Source organism: Ovis canadensis, chromosome 4, assembly GCF_042477335.2.
Source record: "Ovis canadensis isolate MfBH-ARS-UI-01 breed Bighorn chromosome 4, ARS-UI_OviCan_v2, whole genome shotgun sequence".
NCBI classification, from domain to species: Eukaryota; Metazoa; Chordata; class Mammalia; order Artiodactyla; family Bovidae; genus Ovis; species Ovis canadensis.
The window spans coordinates 126,048,477-126,069,123 of record NC_091248.1 but is presented as its reverse complement, the minus strand read 5'-3'; the positions used below and the strand labels follow the sequence as shown (position 1 = coordinate 126,069,123).

General features: G+C 46.0%; 1 protein-coding gene across 1 annotated transcript in view; it reads right to left on the bottom strand.

Moving 5' to 3' along the window:
• Nucleotides 1-20,647, bottom strand: part of CNTNAP2 (contactin associated protein 2) — a 2,336,063-nt gene that overhangs the window by 174,531 nt on the left and 2,140,885 nt on the right. The window contains exon 20 of the mRNA XM_069588655.1: nucleotides 3,489-3,725. Within this exon, the coding sequence (XP_069444756.1) occupies nucleotides 3,489-3,725 (237 nt within the window). The remainder of the gene's footprint in view (nucleotides 1-3,488; nucleotides 3,726-20,647) is intronic.

The following is a 20,647-nucleotide window of genomic DNA, read 5'->3' as shown; positions in this document are numbered from 1 at the left end:
AGCCCAACAAACGGCCGCGGCAGTAAGCGCGATCGGAGCCGAAAGGAAGGAACAGCCACTGCAAGAGGCGAGGCTTGATCTGAGTCCAGAATGAAAGGCAGGCAGGAAGCCACAGAGGAAGATGGAGCTTTTCCAGGGAAGGGAAACGGAGTGGGCACCTGGGCAGACATCCTTGGGGTGCTTGGGGAGTAGAGAGCTCCCGGAATAGGAAGTGTAGGGATGTGCGGCCTCAATATGTGGGAAACTGTAGATTCAATCAGCGGGCTCTGGATAACTATTGCTACCACATGCACACGCACTTGCACGCGCACACACACACACACACACGTGTGTGTGTATTATTGTTGTTCAGTGGTTAAGTCGTGTCCAACTCTTTGTGACGCCATGGACTACAGCACGCAAGACTTGCCTGCCCTTCACTGTTTCCTGGAGTTTGCTCAAACTCAAGTTGGTGATTACCATCCAATTGTCTCATCCTCTGTCGTCCCCTTCTCCTCCTGCCCTCAATCTTTCTTAGCATCAGGGTCTTTTTCCAGTGAGTCAGTTCTTCACATCAGGTGGCCAGCTATTGGAGCATCAGCTTTAGCATCAGTCCTTCCAATGAACATTCAGGGTTGATTTTCCTTAGGATCTACTATGCACACGTGTGTACAGTGCATTACACTCAATAACTCATTTGACTTTCACAGCGCTGCTCTGGGGGAGTCACTGTGTCACAGATGAGGAAACCGGGGCTTGGTGTGGCTCGTGACTGCTCCAGACCCCAGTCTGCAAACACAGGAGCAGAATTAAAATCCGGAATTCTGGTTCTGCACCCTGAGCTCTCACCCAGGAGCCTGGTGGGTCCTGATGGAAGGTGGTGGGACTAGGGATCCCTCCTGCGGCTCCTGGCTGTTTGGTAGGGGTGCTGTGTGTGAAGGAAGACCTTTTCTGGCTGAGGAGGATGGGGTGACTGGGAGCAGAGTGATGGTAGGAATGGAGCCTTCTGGGCATGTGTTGAGGTGTACCTATCCCGAGGAGGGCCCCGGGGTACCAGGGGGGAAGCAGAGTGGAAGCAGACTCCCCTCAGGCCTCGGCAGACTTGCAGGAGGAGAGGGCAGCGGGAGTCCCTGGGCAGGTGGCCTCCCAAACACAACCTCATCCATCTGCGCAGGTGCCATTCACATACAACGTGCCACGTGTGCCTTGATATGGGTCAGGAAGCACTGAATCAGAAGACCTTTGCCAGGAGGGTAGCAGTGGGGAAGCAAAGGAGGGGCCGATCGGGAAGGACACGGTTAGAACAGGACCCACAGGACTCGTTGTGAATAGACCCACAGGAAGGGGAAGGGCGGAGCGGTCATGATGACGCCAGGCTGTGTGTTCCGCGTCTGAGATGCGGCAGCACCATCAGAACCAGGGGGGCGGGGAGGTTCCAGGAGCGTTGAGAACAATGCAGCTCCCAACATGTCAAGTTTGAGAGATGCCAAGGCATTTAGTTAAGACTTCTTATTTTATTACTTTCTTTTTTGGATATTTTGGCTTAGTCCTTATTGATTTCTTTTTCCTGAATGAGTTCCTCAAATTTGTCTAGCTTCAAATCTCAATTCATAAAATATGCAGTATTTGGAGTGTGAAAAAAGCCAATTTCCAGTAGCAATTGAGGATGGCCTTGCAACCCCTAAAGAGAAGTTGACTGTCTATACTTTGCAAATACCCTGTGTGTTCTAGAGATCTCTGCAGCAGAGAAAGAGTGCTGGAGAACTCTGGATCCAGGTTCAGGAACACCAGTTGGTTGTGCCTTCACTGGCCAAGTGTGCAAATCACTGAACCCCTCTGTACTCCACTCTGTCACCTGCAGGAAAAGGGTAGAATGGACTCTACCTTATAGAGTGGGTGCTCTCGGGAATTCATGCATGTGAAACACAATACAGCTTCGGGCTTCCTTACATGGGAGCCATTAATACGGAAACATTAGTCAAAGCCTTTGCACGTGACGAATGCCCATAAACACACACGTGAGTGCTTGCAGGGGCTGGTGTAGGCTGTGGGGCAGGAGTTACTGGAGAGGGTTGGGACCAGATGGGAACGTGGTGGGAGCCTGAGGAGCAGAGAGTACAGGATCTACTGGGGGCGTGTTCATGACATTCTCGAAGAGCTAGAGCTGAGAGCCAGCCTCCCTGCCCCCCAAGGAGAGCCTGGGACGTGAGGGTGGAGAACCCCAGTGGATTAAACAGTGGTTTAATCTGATGCAGAAGAAAGAATGTGTGAAATCCTGGAGAGTGGGAATTTCACACTTCTCTGCTTCCTTACTCCCTGATTTTACTTACTATTTTTCTCTGATGAGAACAGTGGCAGTTGCTTATTAAGAGCATTTGACATATGTAGAAACTATTACCTGGGAGAAACAAGTCAAATATTGAAACAGAGATACTTTGTGCTCACATCATTGTCTTTTTTTCTGTCCGTCTTTTTATAGAGCTAAACCAGTATTGGGGCTGCCCTTGTGGCTCAGATGGTTAAGAATCTGCCTGCAATGCGTGAGACCAGGGTTTTATTCCTGGGTTGGGAAGATCCTTTGGAGAAGGGCATGACAACCCATTCTAGTATTCTTATCTGGAGAGTTCCATGGACAGAGGAGCCTGGCTGATATTGCACAGTCAAGGCTTTTTCATGCCTTTTTTTTTTTCAAGTCTTTACTTACTCTTCACAAATATTTTTCTTAATGGATACACAGTATCCCATAAACAGTGACTCCCTTTGACTAACCATTTTACTAAAATTGATCTAGGTCCTCACCAATTCTTACTATCATAAATAACATTATAAACTATGATGAACATCTTTATGCTGAATCTTTGTCTGATTTTTGGCTTATTTCTTCAGAATTTATTTCTGGAAGGGAAAATCCTAAGGAACTCCCCCCCCCCCCCCATCTATCTTTCAAATCTAGTGGCTCAGCTGCTAAAGAATCTGCCTGCAATGTGGGACACCTGGGTTCGATCCCTGGGTTGGGAAGATCCCCTGGAGAAGGGAACAGCTACCCACTCCAGTGTTCTGGCCTGGAGAATTCCATGGACTGTATAGTCCTCAGGGTCGCAGAGAGTCAGACAGGACTGAGTGACTTTCACTTTCAAGCTGAACTGGGTTAATAAGAATCATTATTAGATCCCATGGAAGAAAAATCTTGGTATTTAAGATGCTATGACCCTGGAAGCTGTCCAGGGAGGATGCAGAGCTTTCCTCACCAAAGAGCAAGACCAGAGAGGCAGCCTCCATGTCTAAACCTGTTCAGTGTCCCTGGGAAATGAGAGACACGTGCTCCTTGACACACCTGAACATTTTCGTTTTCAAGGGTCTTAGAGCTCCTGTTTTCAGAGAGGAAACGGGCTCCTGGGGGTTTGGTGTGTATGTGCCTTACAACCGCTTAGCTGTCTCCTAGAGACCGACCATAGGCTCATTTGTCCCGTGACACTGAACTGTAGCAGGCTAGGGATCCTGGCCCTTACCGGTGGGTTTGACGAGCGCCGCCAGGAAGTCGGTGGTGAAGGAGCTGACGTAGAGAAGGATGCAGGGCGCCTTGGTGGTGCTGAAGCTGAAGCGGATCTCCTCGCCCGCCAGGTCCGGGGCTCCGTTCTGCGGGTCCGGAGAGTTCTCTGGTCTGCTGCCCGAATCCCGGGCCCCGATCCCGGGCGCCTGGAAGTTATACCGCAGCCACATCCCCTCTTCAAAAAACGCACCCACGTCTGTCGAAGAGGAAAGAGGAAATGGCAAGATTAGGAGTTGAATGGCGACACCGCCTGCAACTTAACCTAGGCAGACGGTGAGCTCTGCGTGGCCGCGACGGCCGTTCCTAGAGGGTGGACCGACTCCAGGAGGGCGGTCAGACCGGGAAAGTGTCTAAGCAGACGGATGTTACTTCATCAACACGAACACGCCACCAAAATAGGAAAAGCACGTAACAGAGTATAGCAATCTGTCACCTTAAAACTGTAATAGTAAAATTAAGAGACGTAAATCATACCAGGAAAAAAAAACTTCACATTTAGTACTTGGACTAAATAACTAATTTAGGTTGAAGAGTGATGCTGAGAATAAATTAGACCTGGCTTCAATCACTGGGTCAGAAAGATCCCCTGCAGAAGGAAATGGCAACCCACTCCGCTACTCTTGCCTGGAGAATCCCACGGACAGAGGAGCCTGGCGGGCTATAGTCCATAAGGTCACAAAGAGTCGGACATGACTGAGCAACTAACACTTTCACAGTTTCACTACTTTATTGTTAGGGAACTGTTGACCAAAACCACCTGCCTTGGCTGGCAGGCACACCTGCCCGAGTTGTCTCACAACCAGGAGGTCCCCATATGGAACACCTGTGCTGCCCCTGAAAACTAACCAGGCGAATTTGGTGGGGGTGGGGGTGGGGGTGTGGGGGTAGGGGAAAGAGGGAGGAGGCAAGCAGCCTCTCAGAGTCCTTCTTGCTGGAATCCACCTTGGCTGAGCGATGCACACGCCACCAGGAAGGGCCCTCAGTCAGAGCAAATATGGACCAAGCAAGATGACAACCTGGGAATTCACCCCGTGACGCGTAATCTGAGACCGCAGGCCACATGGCAGAGCAGTCCTTCCGCGTTCCCTGACCCTGCTTCTCTCTGCTCGGGCCCCTTCCCAGTAAGGTCTGTTTTGTTGGTACGTGTGTCTCGTTGGACAGTTCATTTCCAAGTGTTAGATGACAGCCCACTCTCTGGCCCCAGAAGGGGTCCCCGTTCTTACAGCAGTATCACACGCACCACTAATTCAAGGTGTTCATGGGCAGAGACGGGAGTTGCTTTGGAGGTTCACCCAGGAAAGTCCTGGAACCCTGATGATGCCCTGGGAGGCTTTGGGTATCGTGTTCAAAACCACAAGACCTGAAATTACAGGGAACTGGGTTCATATCCGGTGCTGCCATTAATTGCTTATATGGCTTTAGGAAAAGTCATTTAGCCAGCTTCTCTAGGCCTCAGTATTTTATATGTGAAAGTATTAGTTGCTCAGTCGTGTCCAACTCTTTGCAACCCCATGGACTATAGCTTGCCAGGCTCCTCGGTCCATGGAATTCTCCAGATAAGAATACTGGAGTGGGTAGCCATTCCCTTCAAATCCAAGTCTCCTTCATTGCAGGCAGATTCTTTATTGTCTGAGCAGCGAGGGGAGCCCTTTATATGTGAAAGGGAGGTAATAACAGAGAATTACAAAAGATAAAGTAATTAGCACATAATAAATAGTACCTATTATTATTATTATTAAGAAATTAGAAGTAAGGTCACTCATCCTTCATCAGTTTTTTTCCTGTGGCCTAATCAATGCTAATTGGTTTTTACACATTTCCTGGCAGACAAGCTTCTGCTGTAGTTTTCCCTAGCATTTACTTCCCCATGTTCTAAAACCACCTCCTAACTCCTGTGAAAGGTTAGGGCCTGCCAGCAAGACTTGCTTGTCTTCACAGGCACTGTTTCACCACTCACCCTCGTGTGCCCTTTAAAAGCATTTCCCACACTTCCTTGCCCATGGAAACCGTTATTCTTGTTAAAGACTCGACATCTGACTAAATGAACACTTGCAGTTTGGTTGCTCAGTCTTGTCCAATTCTTTGTGACCCCATGGACTGTAGCCCACTGGGCTCCTCTGTCCATGGGGTTTCCCAGGCAAGAGTACTGGAGTAGGTAAGCATTTCCTTCTCCAGGGAATCTTCCCAAACCAGGGATCAAACCTGGGTCTCCTGCATTATAGGTGGAATACTATACAGAAAGTATGTTGTGAAACTGCTCTACATTATAATTAAAAGGAGGGGACCCATTTTAAAAGGATTCTTTCCTCTGGGAATCTGGAAGTTCATGGTTGTGAAAGAAGCCTGGTACAGAGAGAGTTTACATGGTGCAGTAATTACACAGTGATTGTGGGTAAACCTTGGCTTTGCTGCTACCCAGCCGTGTTAACTTGGTCAGCGGCTTGAAACACTCTAAGGCTCCGTTTCCTCCTCTGGAAACTGGGGCTTCATAGGTTGTTGGAGGGTTAAAGAACCCATGGATGACACTTAGCCTAGTGCCTGGAATATATGACAGAGGTCCAATAAGGTCACTCAGTCATTTTACAAAGACAGGTTACCGATGAGGCCCACATGGGGTCTCACTGATAAGATGGCTCATTATGTTGACCTCGCAAACAAAGAATAAAATCACAGGGATCCTTGAGACTGACCAAATTGCCCAAATGACATTCTGTTTTCTCACTGGTGCCTATCTCCTCAAAGCTGCAAGGCCACCAGATTTCAGACCTCCAGCTACGTAACTATAGGACTCAACTACAGGCTAAAAATTATCCATCCCTTCAGAGAATTTTTCATTGGTGGGGTATAAGAAGGACCCCATCAGAAAGGGAGAAAGGGGTTCTTCTCAAGGGCCAGTCACCCTCTCTTTTCCCTCCAGTAAATTTCCCTTTTCTTTCCTGACTGCCTGGTAAGCTCTCTATTTCTCTGCCCTCATCTTAAACAGTTACCAGTGTCTATTCAGGGCCACCTGATGCGAAGAACTGACTCACTGGAAAAGACCCTGATGCTGGGAAAGATCGTGGGAAAGGTGGGAGGAGAAGGGGACAACAGAGGACGAGATGGTTGGATGGCATGACTGACTCAATGGCCATGAGTTTGAGTATACTCTGGGAGTCGGTGATGGACAGGGAGGCCTGGCGTGCTGCAGTCCATGGGGTCGCAAAGAGTCGGACACGATTGAGCAACTGAACTGAACAGATTCAGGCCACAGATGACACCTGACCCCCACCTCACCCGGCCGCACACTTATAATACCCGCCAGCACTGCCGCAGGGGGTGCCTCATCCTGCTTCTCCTGAGCCGTGGTGCAGAGCTCCGTTAATCACAAGCTTGGGCAGTCCTGTTCTCCTGGCTCTCCCACCCAGGGGCTTTTTGCAAAGATCTGTCTGTGTCTGCGTGTATGCGTGTGCACGTGTACGTGTATGCGTGTGCGTGTGCATGTGTGTGTGTAGGGAGGGTATTATTGGCATTTGGTGGGCAGGGGTGAAGCTTGCCGAGTGTCTTGTGCGTGTGGGACCGTCTTAGACAATCAAGAATTGTCCCGATCAAAATGCCAAGAGGTGTCTTTGCTGGGAAACACCGGATCAACCAATACTTGATGCACGTGGGTCACTGCACGCCTCACCGGATGCAGAGATGCGGCTAATGCTTCGACACCTTTGAAGAGCCCCCCGTCTAGTGGTGGGGGGCGGGGAGACACGGCGCCCCGTGTGAACACCGTGTGGTGAGAGCTCTGGGGAGAGAAGGACTGCTTCTTCCTGCCTGGAGGCGCCTGCACTGGCTCTTCTTCTCAGCAAGTGCCTACTGAGCCCCAGCCGCATGCCAGGCACCATGCCGGGTGTAGAGGTTACAATCCTTGCTCTCGAGGTGCTCTCTATCTGGAGGAGGATTTAGGCTAAGAGACATCGCCAGAAGGCAGCGTGCTCAGCACAGGATCAGGCTGATATAGGAGGCACGTGGAACACTAGGGTTACCAGCTTTGTCTCCAGGGCTCCAAGAAGACTCCCGGGTGAAAAGAACTTGAAAGAGCCAGAGGCTCTTCACCTTTGTAAAGGTGAAGAGGAAGATGAGCCCCTTTCTAGCTGAGGGTGCAGCATGCAAGAACCCTGGGGGGTCGGAGAGCCTGCAACAGGAGCTTTGTGTCCCCCAGGTGAAATTCACACGAGCTCAGTTTTTTTTTTTTTTTCTCTTTAACACTATTGCACTTACTAGGGTTAGGAATCCAAGACTCACCAGGCTTCCTACATTTCAGGCTGGGAGTTGGAGAAACAGTGAGAGAGACAGAAGCGCTCCTAACCCCTAGTCATTCAGATCCGAGCTGAACAGACGCACATTCCTAGGACCCACTGATGTGACGGGGCCCAGCATCTGGTGAGGGAGGGGAGCGTTCGGGGAGGACAAGCAGACTGCCTGGGGCAAAGGCACCAAGGGGGTTGTTTTGCCAGCAGAAAGGTTCTACCAGAAGATGCAGGGGCCAGCACCTAAGGACAGGTCTGGCAGGGCCACACAGGAGAGAAGAGTGAAGAGGGAGGGCTAGAGCCTCAAGGCCAGAGGGCTGGAACAGGCCAGGGTTGAGTGGACCAGGCTGATGCACAGGAAGAGACAAACGTTATCAGACTTGTGAAACTCAAGATCGAGGATCAAAGCACCTGGGCCTGGTGGTGGGGGAGGTGTTCAGAGGCAGAGGAGGCAGGCAAAGCCACCGAGACCTCAGGCGCCGGAATCACGGTGCAGCGCATCGCTGGCAAGAATCTAAGCTCCCCCGAGTCAGACTCTCCCCCAGGTATTTTCTTCCCAGAGAGCGGGCAGCACTGGGTCCCTGACACATTCCACAACAGGCTCAGGAGCCGGTTAAAATCCTGGTGCTCAGCCCCAGAATTTAGCTTGGAGAGTCTGACTCAGAGGGTTTTGAGAATCAGCATGGATAAGAGGCAATGCTCAGGTATATAGAGCTCAGGGATACAGAGCTCAGGTCCCGGAGCCAGAGCTGAAAGGATGGTGTGCCTGGGTGTGGGGGGTGGTGAGAACTTAAAAGATTCCTCAGCTAAACTAGCGACAATCATTTCAAGGCAGATCATGAAGGGAAATGGGGCAAGATAGGGATTTTGGATAAACAAACCAAAAATATGCCACCGAGAATACTTTCTGGCATATTTCGGAGTCATCGTTATGAAGCTTTATGAGTTCACATCTGTTTTGGAGGAAGGGTTACATCATGCTTACAAGAGCTGCTCTGAAACCATGTCCCTCATAACCTGATTGTCAGAGAGCTGGGGGGAGCTGAGAACCAGTTAGAGTTCCAAGTGGCAGATTTACAGCTATCATTTCATTGTTTCAGATCATTTTAAGGAAATGGCAAATCAGGGTACTGTGATTTCATTTAGGAAAATAATACACCCATCCCTTCTGAATGAATGACTAAAATTACACTAACTTCACAAGCCCCAAATCACATCTTTTCCCCAATTAAATGATTAAAAAGTATTGATTTAGAATGCTTGATTCAAGGGTTTATACTGATATGAGATTGTTTAATTTTTGATACTCATATTTTTGGATGGAAAAAATTGATACATTTGGTGTCTAGTTATTCTAATATTCTAAGATTCTTATGAAAGACTTATTGACTTATGCTTCTCAAATATTTGAAACACATTACCCCATCTGTAGGTTTAGGTTCATAAAGGTTATGGACACCTTGAAGTAGACAAGTAATTCTGTCTTAACCATTTCTTGGTCCTCAAAACAGATCATATGTAAACTACCCTTGAATGTGGAAAGTACATGCGGAAATATTTAAAATAAAATCCACATCCATACACCCCAGAAAAATACCACAAAGGTTTTTTCCCCTCTGTCCAACCAAATCCTTGATGTTTACAGCAGGAAAAAAAAAACAAAAAACAAAAAACAAAAAACAGCTAGCACCCAGCCCTCTTATTAAATTGTTTCTCATCTTTTTTCCTCCAAGTTCTATTCCTTTTGCCTGTTCACTTAGGATTAGTTTTCCAACCTGTATTTTTAAAATAGACGTGACTTTTTTTGTTCTCTAACTCTCCCAGGAGGATCCAGAATTGAAAAAGTTCCCAGCTCTCAGATGGGTTCTTTTCCAAAAGTTTATTTCGAAGTCAGTAGCTTGCAACTTGGAACTATTTCCCCATAGAAACGTTTTCAGTGATGGTTTGCCAGGAGAGTCTACAAATGCTGAATCACTCTGGATGGATAATAAGAGATAATTGCAGAGTGCCAATGAGTATTAGGAATTCAAGCAGAAACAACAGCAGCAACAAACGTTAGGGTGTACCGTGAATGTGAGAACCCCAGGGGCCCAGGTTCCCACAAAACTTTCATCTAACTGATCCAGGGGTGTGCTGGTAAAGGTTACACCAGTGGCTCTCTTTGGGGGAGCTCTGGTTTGGAGTTTGCCTGTTCCCATGGTGTAAACACACCCACTTTGACTGACTGCGAGCTGCCACTACGACATCACCAACTCTGGAGCTGGGAAGAGACCTTCATAGTTGGTCTGCCTGCCAATGTGAATGCCTCCATCCACAGTCACTGACCCAGTCATTCCAGCAAAATAGCTTTTCTGAGTCCCCATACTGGCAGTTGTTTTAGCTTAGGCTGCTAGAGCAGATTACCGTAATTGTGTGTCTTAAAGTACAGAAACAGAAATCTACCCTCACAGGTTTAGAGGTTATCAATCCAAGATCGAAGCGCTGGCTGATTTTGTTCCTGGTCAGAGTTCTCCTGGCTTGTAGGTACAGTTTCTTGCCAAGCGCACACATGGGAGAGAGAGAAATCTAGCTCTCTGGTCTGTTCTTCTAAAGGCACTAACCCCATTATAAAGGCCCCACCCTCGTGACCTCATCGAAGACCAATCATTGGCATCCCTCAGTATCCATGGGCTTTGCAAGTGGCACTAGTGGTAAAGAATACACCTGTCAATGCAGGAGACATAAGATACGCGGGTCGGGAAGGTCCTCTGGAGTAGGAAATGGCAACCCATTCTAGTATTCTTGGCTGGAGAATCTCACGGACAGAGGAGCCTGGCAGGCTACAGTCCATGGGGTCACAAACAGTCAGACACGACTGGGCGACTGAGCAATGACTAACTCAAAATCCATGGAGGATTAACTCCAGGACCACCCCCCTCCAATACCAAAATCCTTGGATGCTCAAGTCCTTTAAATAAAATGGCATTGTATTTGCATATTCTGGAATACTTTAAATCATCTCTAGACTACTTATAACACCTAATATAAATGCTATATTTATATTATATATATATAATATATAAGTGGTGGTGTGTTGATGGTGTACAGCAAACTCAAGTTTTGCTTTTTGGAACTTTCTGGAATTTTTTTCCCCTAATAGTTTTGATCCATGTTTGGTTGAATCCATGAGTGTGGAACCTACAGGCACAAATGGCTGACTCTACCACCCATGGCCCCAGCTCCAAAACCATGGCACCAGGGCTTAGGGCGTCATCATGTGAAACTGCATCCATTCAACCCATAAATGCCAGTTTCCTTCTTTTTATCTCCTGCTGCAAACAAACTTTAATATTTGCTTCCTCCTTTCTGCCTTCCAAAGCTCTCCTCTACCTTATCCCAGCTACCCCTGGAAAGCTCTGTTCAGCCTCTATAGAATTTAGGAGAAATTTCTGCAGAACAGACACTGCCTCCCCAGCCTCAGGGTCATTAAACTCTTTCATGGCTGAATTCCACTGCTCAGAATGATCGCTCTCATTAACTGTTTTGTAATTAATCATCAAGTAAGAAAATGAGATGAATTTTATGGAGCTCTGCTCCTGGAGACCTTGGCTGCCACCCCTCTGTGTGTATCCTGGTCCTGAATCAGGCCCGGTCCCTTCCAGGGAAATCTGCAAGGCCCAGCTCTGTTTAAACTCACTTTCTGTTCTGCTCCCAAGGCCCCACTATCCTGAAATACAACCAGTTTTTCTCTTGGCCCTATATTGGCAAAATCTGCTTTTTCTCTCCAAGTGTACCACTCTGAATTTCCCTCCGGAATTTAAAAAATTCTGTTTGTTTGATGTTTTCTTCAATTTGCCATAATCATTTTGGGCCAACGATATTGGACCCAGATGGGTTAATGTTCACCTCTATTTATTCTGTCTCCCCAGGTGCATACCTGTCTGTTGTAGCCACTTTCCCACCATTCTTTCTAAAGGTCAGGTCACTGCCAGGTCAGTTTCTATGCAATAAGCTTCAAGTGTCTGAATCCATACAAAGGAGAAAAACGCCAAAGAAAAAATCTCTTACATTTAGCCTGACTGGCATGTGCTTCCCACGAGACAAAGGTGTAAAGTTTATTACTGGAAACACATCAATAAACTATATGGTCTTTGAGTTGACTGTGTAGGAGCTGGGAGGCCATCTCACTTGGAGTATAAGAGCCAACAGCACTGAACAACTCTACTAGTGTTTTAAACAGGAAGACAGTCTGCCTCCAGAATTTCCAAGGTCGTGCTCCTAAAACCCATAACAAGTGTTACTAGCATAAGTGGCAGTTAACAGGTTAGAATGCTTTTGGGAGATCGAGGGAGATGAAGATGCCACAGTAGCAAATTTCAGCTGAGACACGTGTATGGGATTAATGTGGTACAAGCAGAGGGCAGGAATCAAAAGGTTGTGGGTTTTAGTCCTGGTATTGTCGCCATACTTGACTCTATGACCCAGGTCAGGAAAATCACTGAATTGCTGTGGACTTTAAAACATGCCCATCTTTAAGACTGAGCCCAAACTGATCCGGCTGGCGCTCCGTCTTTTCCATATTTTCTTCAAATATTTATTAAGAGCTTTCTTTTAAGCCAGGCAGCTCTTTGAGATTTAATAGGCAGTAAATGACACTTTGCCCTGCTTCATTCCACAGTCCAAGGCCAAATTTGCCTGTTACTCCAGGTGTTTCCAGACTTCCTACTTTTGCATTCCAGTCCCCTATAATGAAAAGGACATCTTTTTTGGGTGTTAGTTCTAAAGGGTCTTGTAGGTCTTCATAGCACTCAGCTTCTTCAGCATTACTGGTTGGGGCGTAGACTTGGATTACCGTGATATTGAATGGTTTGCCTTGGAAACGAACAGAGATCATTCTGTCATTTTTGAGATTGCATCCAAGTACTGCATTTTGGACTCTTTTGTTGACCATGATGGCTATTCCATTTCTTCTGAGGGATTCCTGCCCCCAGTTGTAGCTATAATGGTCATCTGAGTTAAATTCACCCATTCCAGTCCATTTTAGTTTGCTGATTCCTAGGATATCGATGTTCACTCTTGCCATGTCCTGTTTGACCACTTCCAATTTGCCTTGATTCATGGACCTGACATTCCAGGTTCCTATGCAATATTGCTCTTTACAGCATTGGACCTTGCATCTATCACCAGTCACATCCACAGCTGGGTATTGTTTTTGCTTTGGCTCCATCCCTTCATTCTTTCTGGAGTTATTTCTCCACTGATCTCCAGTAGCGTGTTGGGCACCTACTGACCTGGGGAGTTTCTCTTTCAGTATCCTATCATTTTGCCTTTTTATACAGTTCATGGGGTTCTCAAGGCAAGAATACTGAAGTGGTTTGCCATTCCCTTCTCCAGTGGACCACATTCTGTCAGACCTCTCCATCATGACCCGCCCGTCTTGGGTTGCCCCACGGGCATGGCTTGGTTTCATTGAGTTAGCAAGGTTGTGGTCCTAGTGTGATTAGATTGACTAGTTTTCTGTGAGCATGGTTTCAGTGTGTCTGCCCTCTGATGCCCTCTTGCAACACCTACCATCCTACTTGGGTTTCTCTTACCTTGGGTGTGGGGTATCTCTTCACGGCTGCTCCAGCAAAGCGCAGCCACTGCTCCTTACCTTGAGTAATAGGCAAATTTGGCCTTGGAATGCGGAATGAAGCAGGGCAAAGACTAATAGAGTTTTGCCAAGAAAATGCACTGGTCATAGCAAACACCCTCTTCCAACAACACAAGAGAAGACTCTACACATGGACATCACCAGATGGTCAACACCGAAATGAGACTGATTATATTCTTTGCAGCCAAAGATGGAGAAGCTCTATACAGTCAACAAAAACAAGACCAGGACCTGACTGTGGCTCAGATCATGAACTCCTTATTGCCAAATTCAGACTTAAATTGAAGAAAGTAGGGAAAACCGCTAGACCATTCAGGTATGACCTAAATCAAATCCCTTATGATTATATGATTAGTGGAAGTGAGAAATAGGATTTAAGGGCCTAGATCTGATAGATAAAGTGCCTGATGAACTATGGATGGAGGTTCGTGACATTGTACAGGAGACAGGGATCAAGACCATCCCCATGGAAAAGAAATGCAAAAAAGCAAAATGGCTGTCTGGGGAGGCCTTAGAAATATCTGTGAAAAGAAGAGAGGCAAAAAGCAAAGGAGAAAAGGAAAGGTATAAGCATCTGAATGCAGAGTTCCAGAGAATAGCAAGAAGATATAAGAAAGCCTTCTTCAGCGATCAATGCAAAGAAATAGAGGAAAACAACAGAATGGGAAAGACTAGAGATCTCGTCAAGAAAATTAGATACCAAGGGAATATTTCATGCAAAGATGGGCTCGATAAAGGACAGAAATGGTATGGACCTAACAGAAGCAGAAGATATTAAGAAGAGGTGGTAAGAATACACAGAAGAACTGTACAAAAAAGATCTTTATGACCCAGATAATCACGATGGTGTGATCACTCATCTAGAGCCAGATATCCTGGAATGTGAAGTCAAGTGAGCCTTAGAAAGCATCACTATGAACAAAGCTAGTGGAGGTGATGGAATTCCAGTGGAGCTATTTCAAATCCTGAAAGATGATGCTGTGAAAGTGCTGCACTCAATATGTCAGCAAATTTGGAAAACTCAGCAGTGGCCACAGGACTGGAAAAGGTCAGTTTTCATTCCAATTCCAAAGAAAGGCAATGCCAAAGAATGCTCAAACTACCACACAATTGCACTCATCTCACATGCTAGTAAAGTAATGCTCAAAATTCTCCAAGCCAGGTTTCAGCAATACATGAACCGTGAATTTCCAGATGTTCAAGCTGGTTTTAGAAAAGGCAGAGGAGCCAGAGATCAAATTGCCAACATCTGCTGGATCATGGAAAAAGCAAGAAAGTTCCAGAAAAACATCTACTTCTGCTTTCTTGACTATGCCAAAGCCTTGGACTGTGTGGATCACAAGAAACTGTGGAAAATTCTGAAAGAGATGGGAATACCAGACCACCTGACCTGTCCCTTGAGAAACCTGTATGCAGGTCAGGAAGCAACAGTTAGAACTGGACACGGAACAACAGACTGGTTTCAAATAGGAAAAGGAGTACATCAAGGCTGTAAATTGTCACCCTGCTTATTTAACTTCTATGCAGAGTACATCATGAGAAACGCTGGACTGGAAGAAACCCAAGCTGGAATCAAGATTGCCGGGAGAAATATCAATAACCTCAGATATGCAGATGACACCACCCTTATGGCAGAAAGTGAAGAGGAACTAAAAAGCCTCTTGATGAAAGTGAAAGTGGAGAGTGAAAAAGTTGGCTTAAAGCTCAACATTCAGAAAATGAAGATCATGGCATCCGGTTCCATCACTTCATGGCAAATAGATGGGGAAACAGTGGAAACAGTGTCAGACTTTATTTTTTGGGGCTCCAAAATCACTGCAGATGGTGACTGCAGCCATGAAATTAAAAGACGCTTACTCCTTGGAAGGAAAGTTATGACCAACCTAGATAGCATATTCAAAAGCAGAGACATTACTTTGCCGACTAAGTCAAGGCTATGGTTTTTCCTGTGGTCATGTATGGATGTGAGAGTTGGACTGTGAAGAAGGCTGAGCGCCGAAGAATTGATGCGTTTGAACTGTGGTGTTGGAGAAGACTCTTGAGAGTCCCTTGGACTGCAAGGAGATCCAACCATTCCATTCTGAAGGAGATCAGCCCTGGGATTTCTTTGGAAGCAATGATGCTAAAGCTGAAACTCCAGTACTTTGGCCACCTCATGCGAAGAGTTGACTCATTGGAAAAGACCCTGATGCTGGGAGGGATTGGGGGCAGGAGGAGAAGGGGACGACAGAGGATGAGATGGCTGGATGGCATCACTGACTCGATGGATGTGAGTCTGTGTGAACTCCGGGAGTTGGTGATGGGCAGGGAGGCCTGGCGTGCTGTGATTCATGGGGTCGCAAAGAGTCAGACACGACTGAGCGACTGAACTGAACTGAAATGACACTTAAGTTAATCACCAAAACCAGGTGGGATGACCCATTTTAGTCAAGTTGGCTAAAATTTAGGGGGAAGTGACTGGAAGAAGCTGGTGAAAAAAGGAGTGGCATGTCAGGGATTCTTTTGTGTGGAAAGTCACCGGCAGCAGACTTAGAGAATTTGTGGTTGCAGGTGTTGGATGGGGGGTGGTGCGGAGAGGGATAGTTCGGGAGTTTGGTGTGGTCATGTACACACTGCTATGTTTTCAATGGATAGCCAACAAGGACCTACAGTATAGCACATGGAACTCAATGTTATGTGCCAGCCTGGATGGGAAGGGAGTTTGGAGGAGAATGGATACATGTGTATGCATGGCTGAGTCCCTTCAGTGTGAAATTATCACAACATTGTCAGTTGGCTATACCCCAAGAGAAGATAAAAAGTTCAAAAAAAAAAAAAAAAAGAAAGAAAGAAAAATAATGCATGGCCCTGAAGGGTTTTAAGTAGAGTTGTATAAACTCCACTACTTTGCAGTTTTAAAAGATTATTCTGGCTGCAGTGCAGTGCAAGGACGGGGGAAGTAGAGAGCATGTCACTCCTAGACTTAAATTTCATCCCTTTTCTTAACATCTGGGCTATCATCTGGGTGGTGAATCACTAGAGCCATTTCAGAGAATCTGTGAATCTTCTGAAATTTCAGGCAAAAGTGAGCAAATGTGTATGCACTTTTTGGGGGAGAGGGTTAATAGTTTTAATCAAATTTCATGAGCCCAACTCAGAAATTTAAGGAGAAAATAATAAAAGGAGTCCACTCATTAATCACCCTTGTTAAGCTGTGCTTGTGTGGCGCTGACTCAGCCCCTGGAATGCCCTGCCCTGCTCTGCCCTCATCGTCTGACCCTTCTTCCTTCGTGCATCTTCCGAGCTCTGCTGTGGTTTCCCCTGGCTGGGTGACTGGCGTCCTCACCTCCAGTTCCTGCTTATCCCCTCCAGGCTGGTTCGCACTCACTGATCTGGTCAGGATATCCACCCACTGCTTGCTATGAGCCCATGCCGCGCACAGAGCTCCTCCAAGAGCACCCCTAGCTCTCTGTAGTAACTTCAGTCCAATACGTGTCGCCTTGTTTGCTTTGAATCAGTAAACCTTTCTTGGAATCTTACTCTGTGTTAGGCCCATGCTGATAACAAGAGCAAAGGTACCCAGACTTTTCCCCCAAAGGATGCACAGTCGGTTGGGAGACAGAGGAAGCACACCAGGGAAAGGGAGCTTGAGGTTTAGAATCAGGGAGTGTGGGGCCTGGAGGTGAGCAGGGCTCTCTCTGGGGCAGGTGATGGGAAGGCCAGAGGAGCACTCAGAAGGGGACTCTGAGCCGGGTCCCAACAAGCGAGGGCATCTCAGTAAGACTCACAGGGTGGCCAGGGCGCTCCCGGGAAGGAGGAGATGGGTGTGATGAACAAAGCTCAGAGGAAAACAGCCGTGTGGGGTCTGGAGCTTCTGAGTGTGGCGGCCTCCTGCACTTTAGAAAGATACGTCTGAGGCCAAGCCTCAGAGACGCTGATCTCATTGTCTGCGGAAAGGCCTGCCTGTTGGTATCCTTCAGGTGTATTTCAACACCTCCTGGGAAGACAGCGGTGTTAATCCATGTTATCAATGGAACCCCACTGAGGTAGTGGGGTCTAACTCGGTGTCAAGGGTGGGCTAACGGGTGCGAAAGAAGGCAGGAGAGGGGCTGCAAAGGGTCTTGAGTCACTTGTTTTTAAAGATTTAGAAGAATGATATACTTCAAAATAATTTCAAATTTACAGAAAAATTTCAGATTAGTACAAAGAACTCCCCTATCCCACATATCCAGACTCCCTAACTTTTAATATTTTACCACATTTCTGTGAACACATACATACATATAAGACACATATGTATACCCAGACAGGGGCTTCCCTGGGGGCTCAGTGGTAAAGAACCCACCTGCCAATGTAGGAGATACAGGTTTGATGCCTGAGTCAGGAAGATCCCCTGGAGAAGGAAATTGCAACCCACTCCAGAGTTCTTGCCTGGGAAATTCCATGGACAGAGGAGCCTGGAGGGCTACAGTCCCCGGGATCAAAAATGAGTCAGACACGACTTATCAACTAAACAGCAAAATATATACACACATTGCCAGGCTCCTCTGTCTGTGGAATTTCTCACGCAAGAATACTAGAGTGGGTTGCCATTTCTTTTTCCAGACACACACACTCACACACAAACACTAATTCCTGAATCATTTGAGAGCAAGCTAAGTCAAGAAACCAATGTTAACAGTATTGTCCCATTTCTAGGAAAAAAATGTATATACGATACAAATACTTATATACACACAAATGGTTTGGCATCATCTTGAGGCCTTGTACATGTATGCATATAAACATTTCCACAGAGAAAGATTTCTGCAAATAAGCAGGTAATATATGGGGTCCACTTGACTTCTTTCATCCTGGCAAGGAGGAGGGGGAGAGAAAGGGAAGGAAGGGGAGAGAAAGGGAAGGAGAGGAGGGACAAGGACGTGAGGAGCTGAACGCCTTAGTTACACATCTGGATCCTCACTAGAGGGTGAGCTTTTCAGGATGAAAATTTGCCTGGTAGTCCCAGCCAGCCCCTGACCTCCAACAATAAATATTTTTTCATTGAGCTGAACTGAATTTGAATTTTTTAATAGCAACAGTATATTCTTTAACTAATTGGTCCACACTGACCGTCCTTAGTTGAAAGGACGTCTCATTCCCTTTGTAAAGTGAGTTTCTTGTGAGAAATGCCATTCCATCAACTGAGACATAATCATTGGTTAAAACAGAAGTTTGTTAACAAAAGTCTTATAAGATGCCTTTAGGATAATGTGTCCAAAAGAATTAAATGACTTATAGGTTAGGAGATGGTCTTAATTCCTACTGCTTTTTCTCCCTCTTATTAGTTTAATAAACAGGACATATTTTCATTTTTTGACAGATTGGTCACTTGCTTGAACAGTTTTAAAGGTCAAGTTGTCCCCAATCAAATGTCCCCAATCAAGTGCCTCTTTTTATCTCTGCTCTGAGAACTTCATTGTTTGCTATGAAGCAATGGCTGTTAGGAATTATATTATCTGTTTATTTGTACATTTATTTACACACATAATTTGTGCCTGTTCCAGATATGAGGAGCGTTCTATTGATTCTATTTATGCCTTAGCAAGTTGCTTCTTCTTTACTCTGACACTACACATCCCATACTTTCTTGCTTGCTCAGCTGATGTGAAGAGCCAAATAGAATGCTTGACCATAAGTGTCCTTGAAGACAAGCGCTGCTTTTAATTCACTCTTGTGGCTGCAGAATCTAGTGAAAGGAGGCACTCTCAGAAAGTTTGTTGATTCAGTGAGTACACTTGTGAATTGGAGCCAGATAAACGTTTACATGCCACAGAGAAATGGGCTTCCATGAATTCCTGCTATGTGTCAGTCACAATGGGCAGTTTTCAAATACTATCTAATTTAATTAAACAGCAACATTTTTGAGATGGATGCTAGTATCCTAATTTTACAGACAAGGTAACTGAGAGCTTGGGGAGTGATTTGCCCAACATTACTGTTTTACTCAGAGAGGGAGGGTCAGATACAGACCTTTTGGGCTTCAAATCCTGTTCTCTTTTCCTACTCCCCTGCCTTGCCTAACTTATGCAAGTTCTGTTATATGTATTCATAGAAATCTACAAAGTAATTTGTTCACCAGCTTATTGTTCAGGAAGTTTAAAAGAAAACCATCACATAACCACTGAAGTTTGTTACTACAAACATAAAAATACAACTGACTCTTTAAGGTAATAAAATTCTGTTTTCTCTACCAGCTGAAACCTTAATAGGAAAGAACAACCAGCAAATCTGAAAATGACTGAATACTTAGGATGAGCTTTTGTTAACATTAAAATCATTTCCATTTTGATTTTAAAAAGCCACATCTGAAAGTTGTGGTTGATTGAGGGATTTGAGGAACTCACATATATATATCTCCTGAAATCCAAAGCCATGATTTTTTTTTTTAATAATAAAAGGAGGGCATAGGACATCTCTGGTGGTCTAGTGGTTAAGAATCCACCTGCCAATACAGGGGACACAGGTTAGATAACTGGTCTGGGAGGATCCCACATGCTATGGGGCAGCAAAGCCCATGCACCTCAACTGCTGAGCCTGAGCTCTAGACCCCACGAGCCATGGAATGAAGCCTGTGCTAGAGCCCAGAGACCGTCCTCTGCAGCAAGAGAAGCTACCAGAAAAGAAGCCTGTGTACCACAGCTAGCGAGTAGCCCCTGCTCGCTGCAACTAGAGAAGGCCCGAGTGCAGCATCGAAGACCCAGCACAGTCGAAATTTAAAAAAAAAAAAAAAGTAGAGCACGTTTTTTGAAACATAAATAAATTGTGTTCCTTGACCATGGAGGGTATATGGAATGACTTTGCTTATTATTCTTCCTTATCGCAGCCATTCTGTCTATGCGGCTACTTTATTGGGTATGTTAATTAAGCCTTGAGATGTATTGACATGTTCTACCCAGCCCTGATCTGTCCTTCAGCCAACAGAAACCATTCACAAACTGTCTGCCACCTTTAGAAGACACACCACACTGCACAGGCAGCTTTAATGTGGGTTGATTGTCCTGGCTGGAGTCTCACTGGTCAGATGGGAAGTGGCCTCCTGTGAAAATGCTGATGGTTACATAAACAAGTGATTTAAAGAAACTCATCTAGGGCTGTTGTCTTGAATGTATGAAGTATTATAAGCTAGTGGCGATCCACTTCATACAACACAAGAACTTGGTTATATCCTGGTACAGTTATCTTTATTTT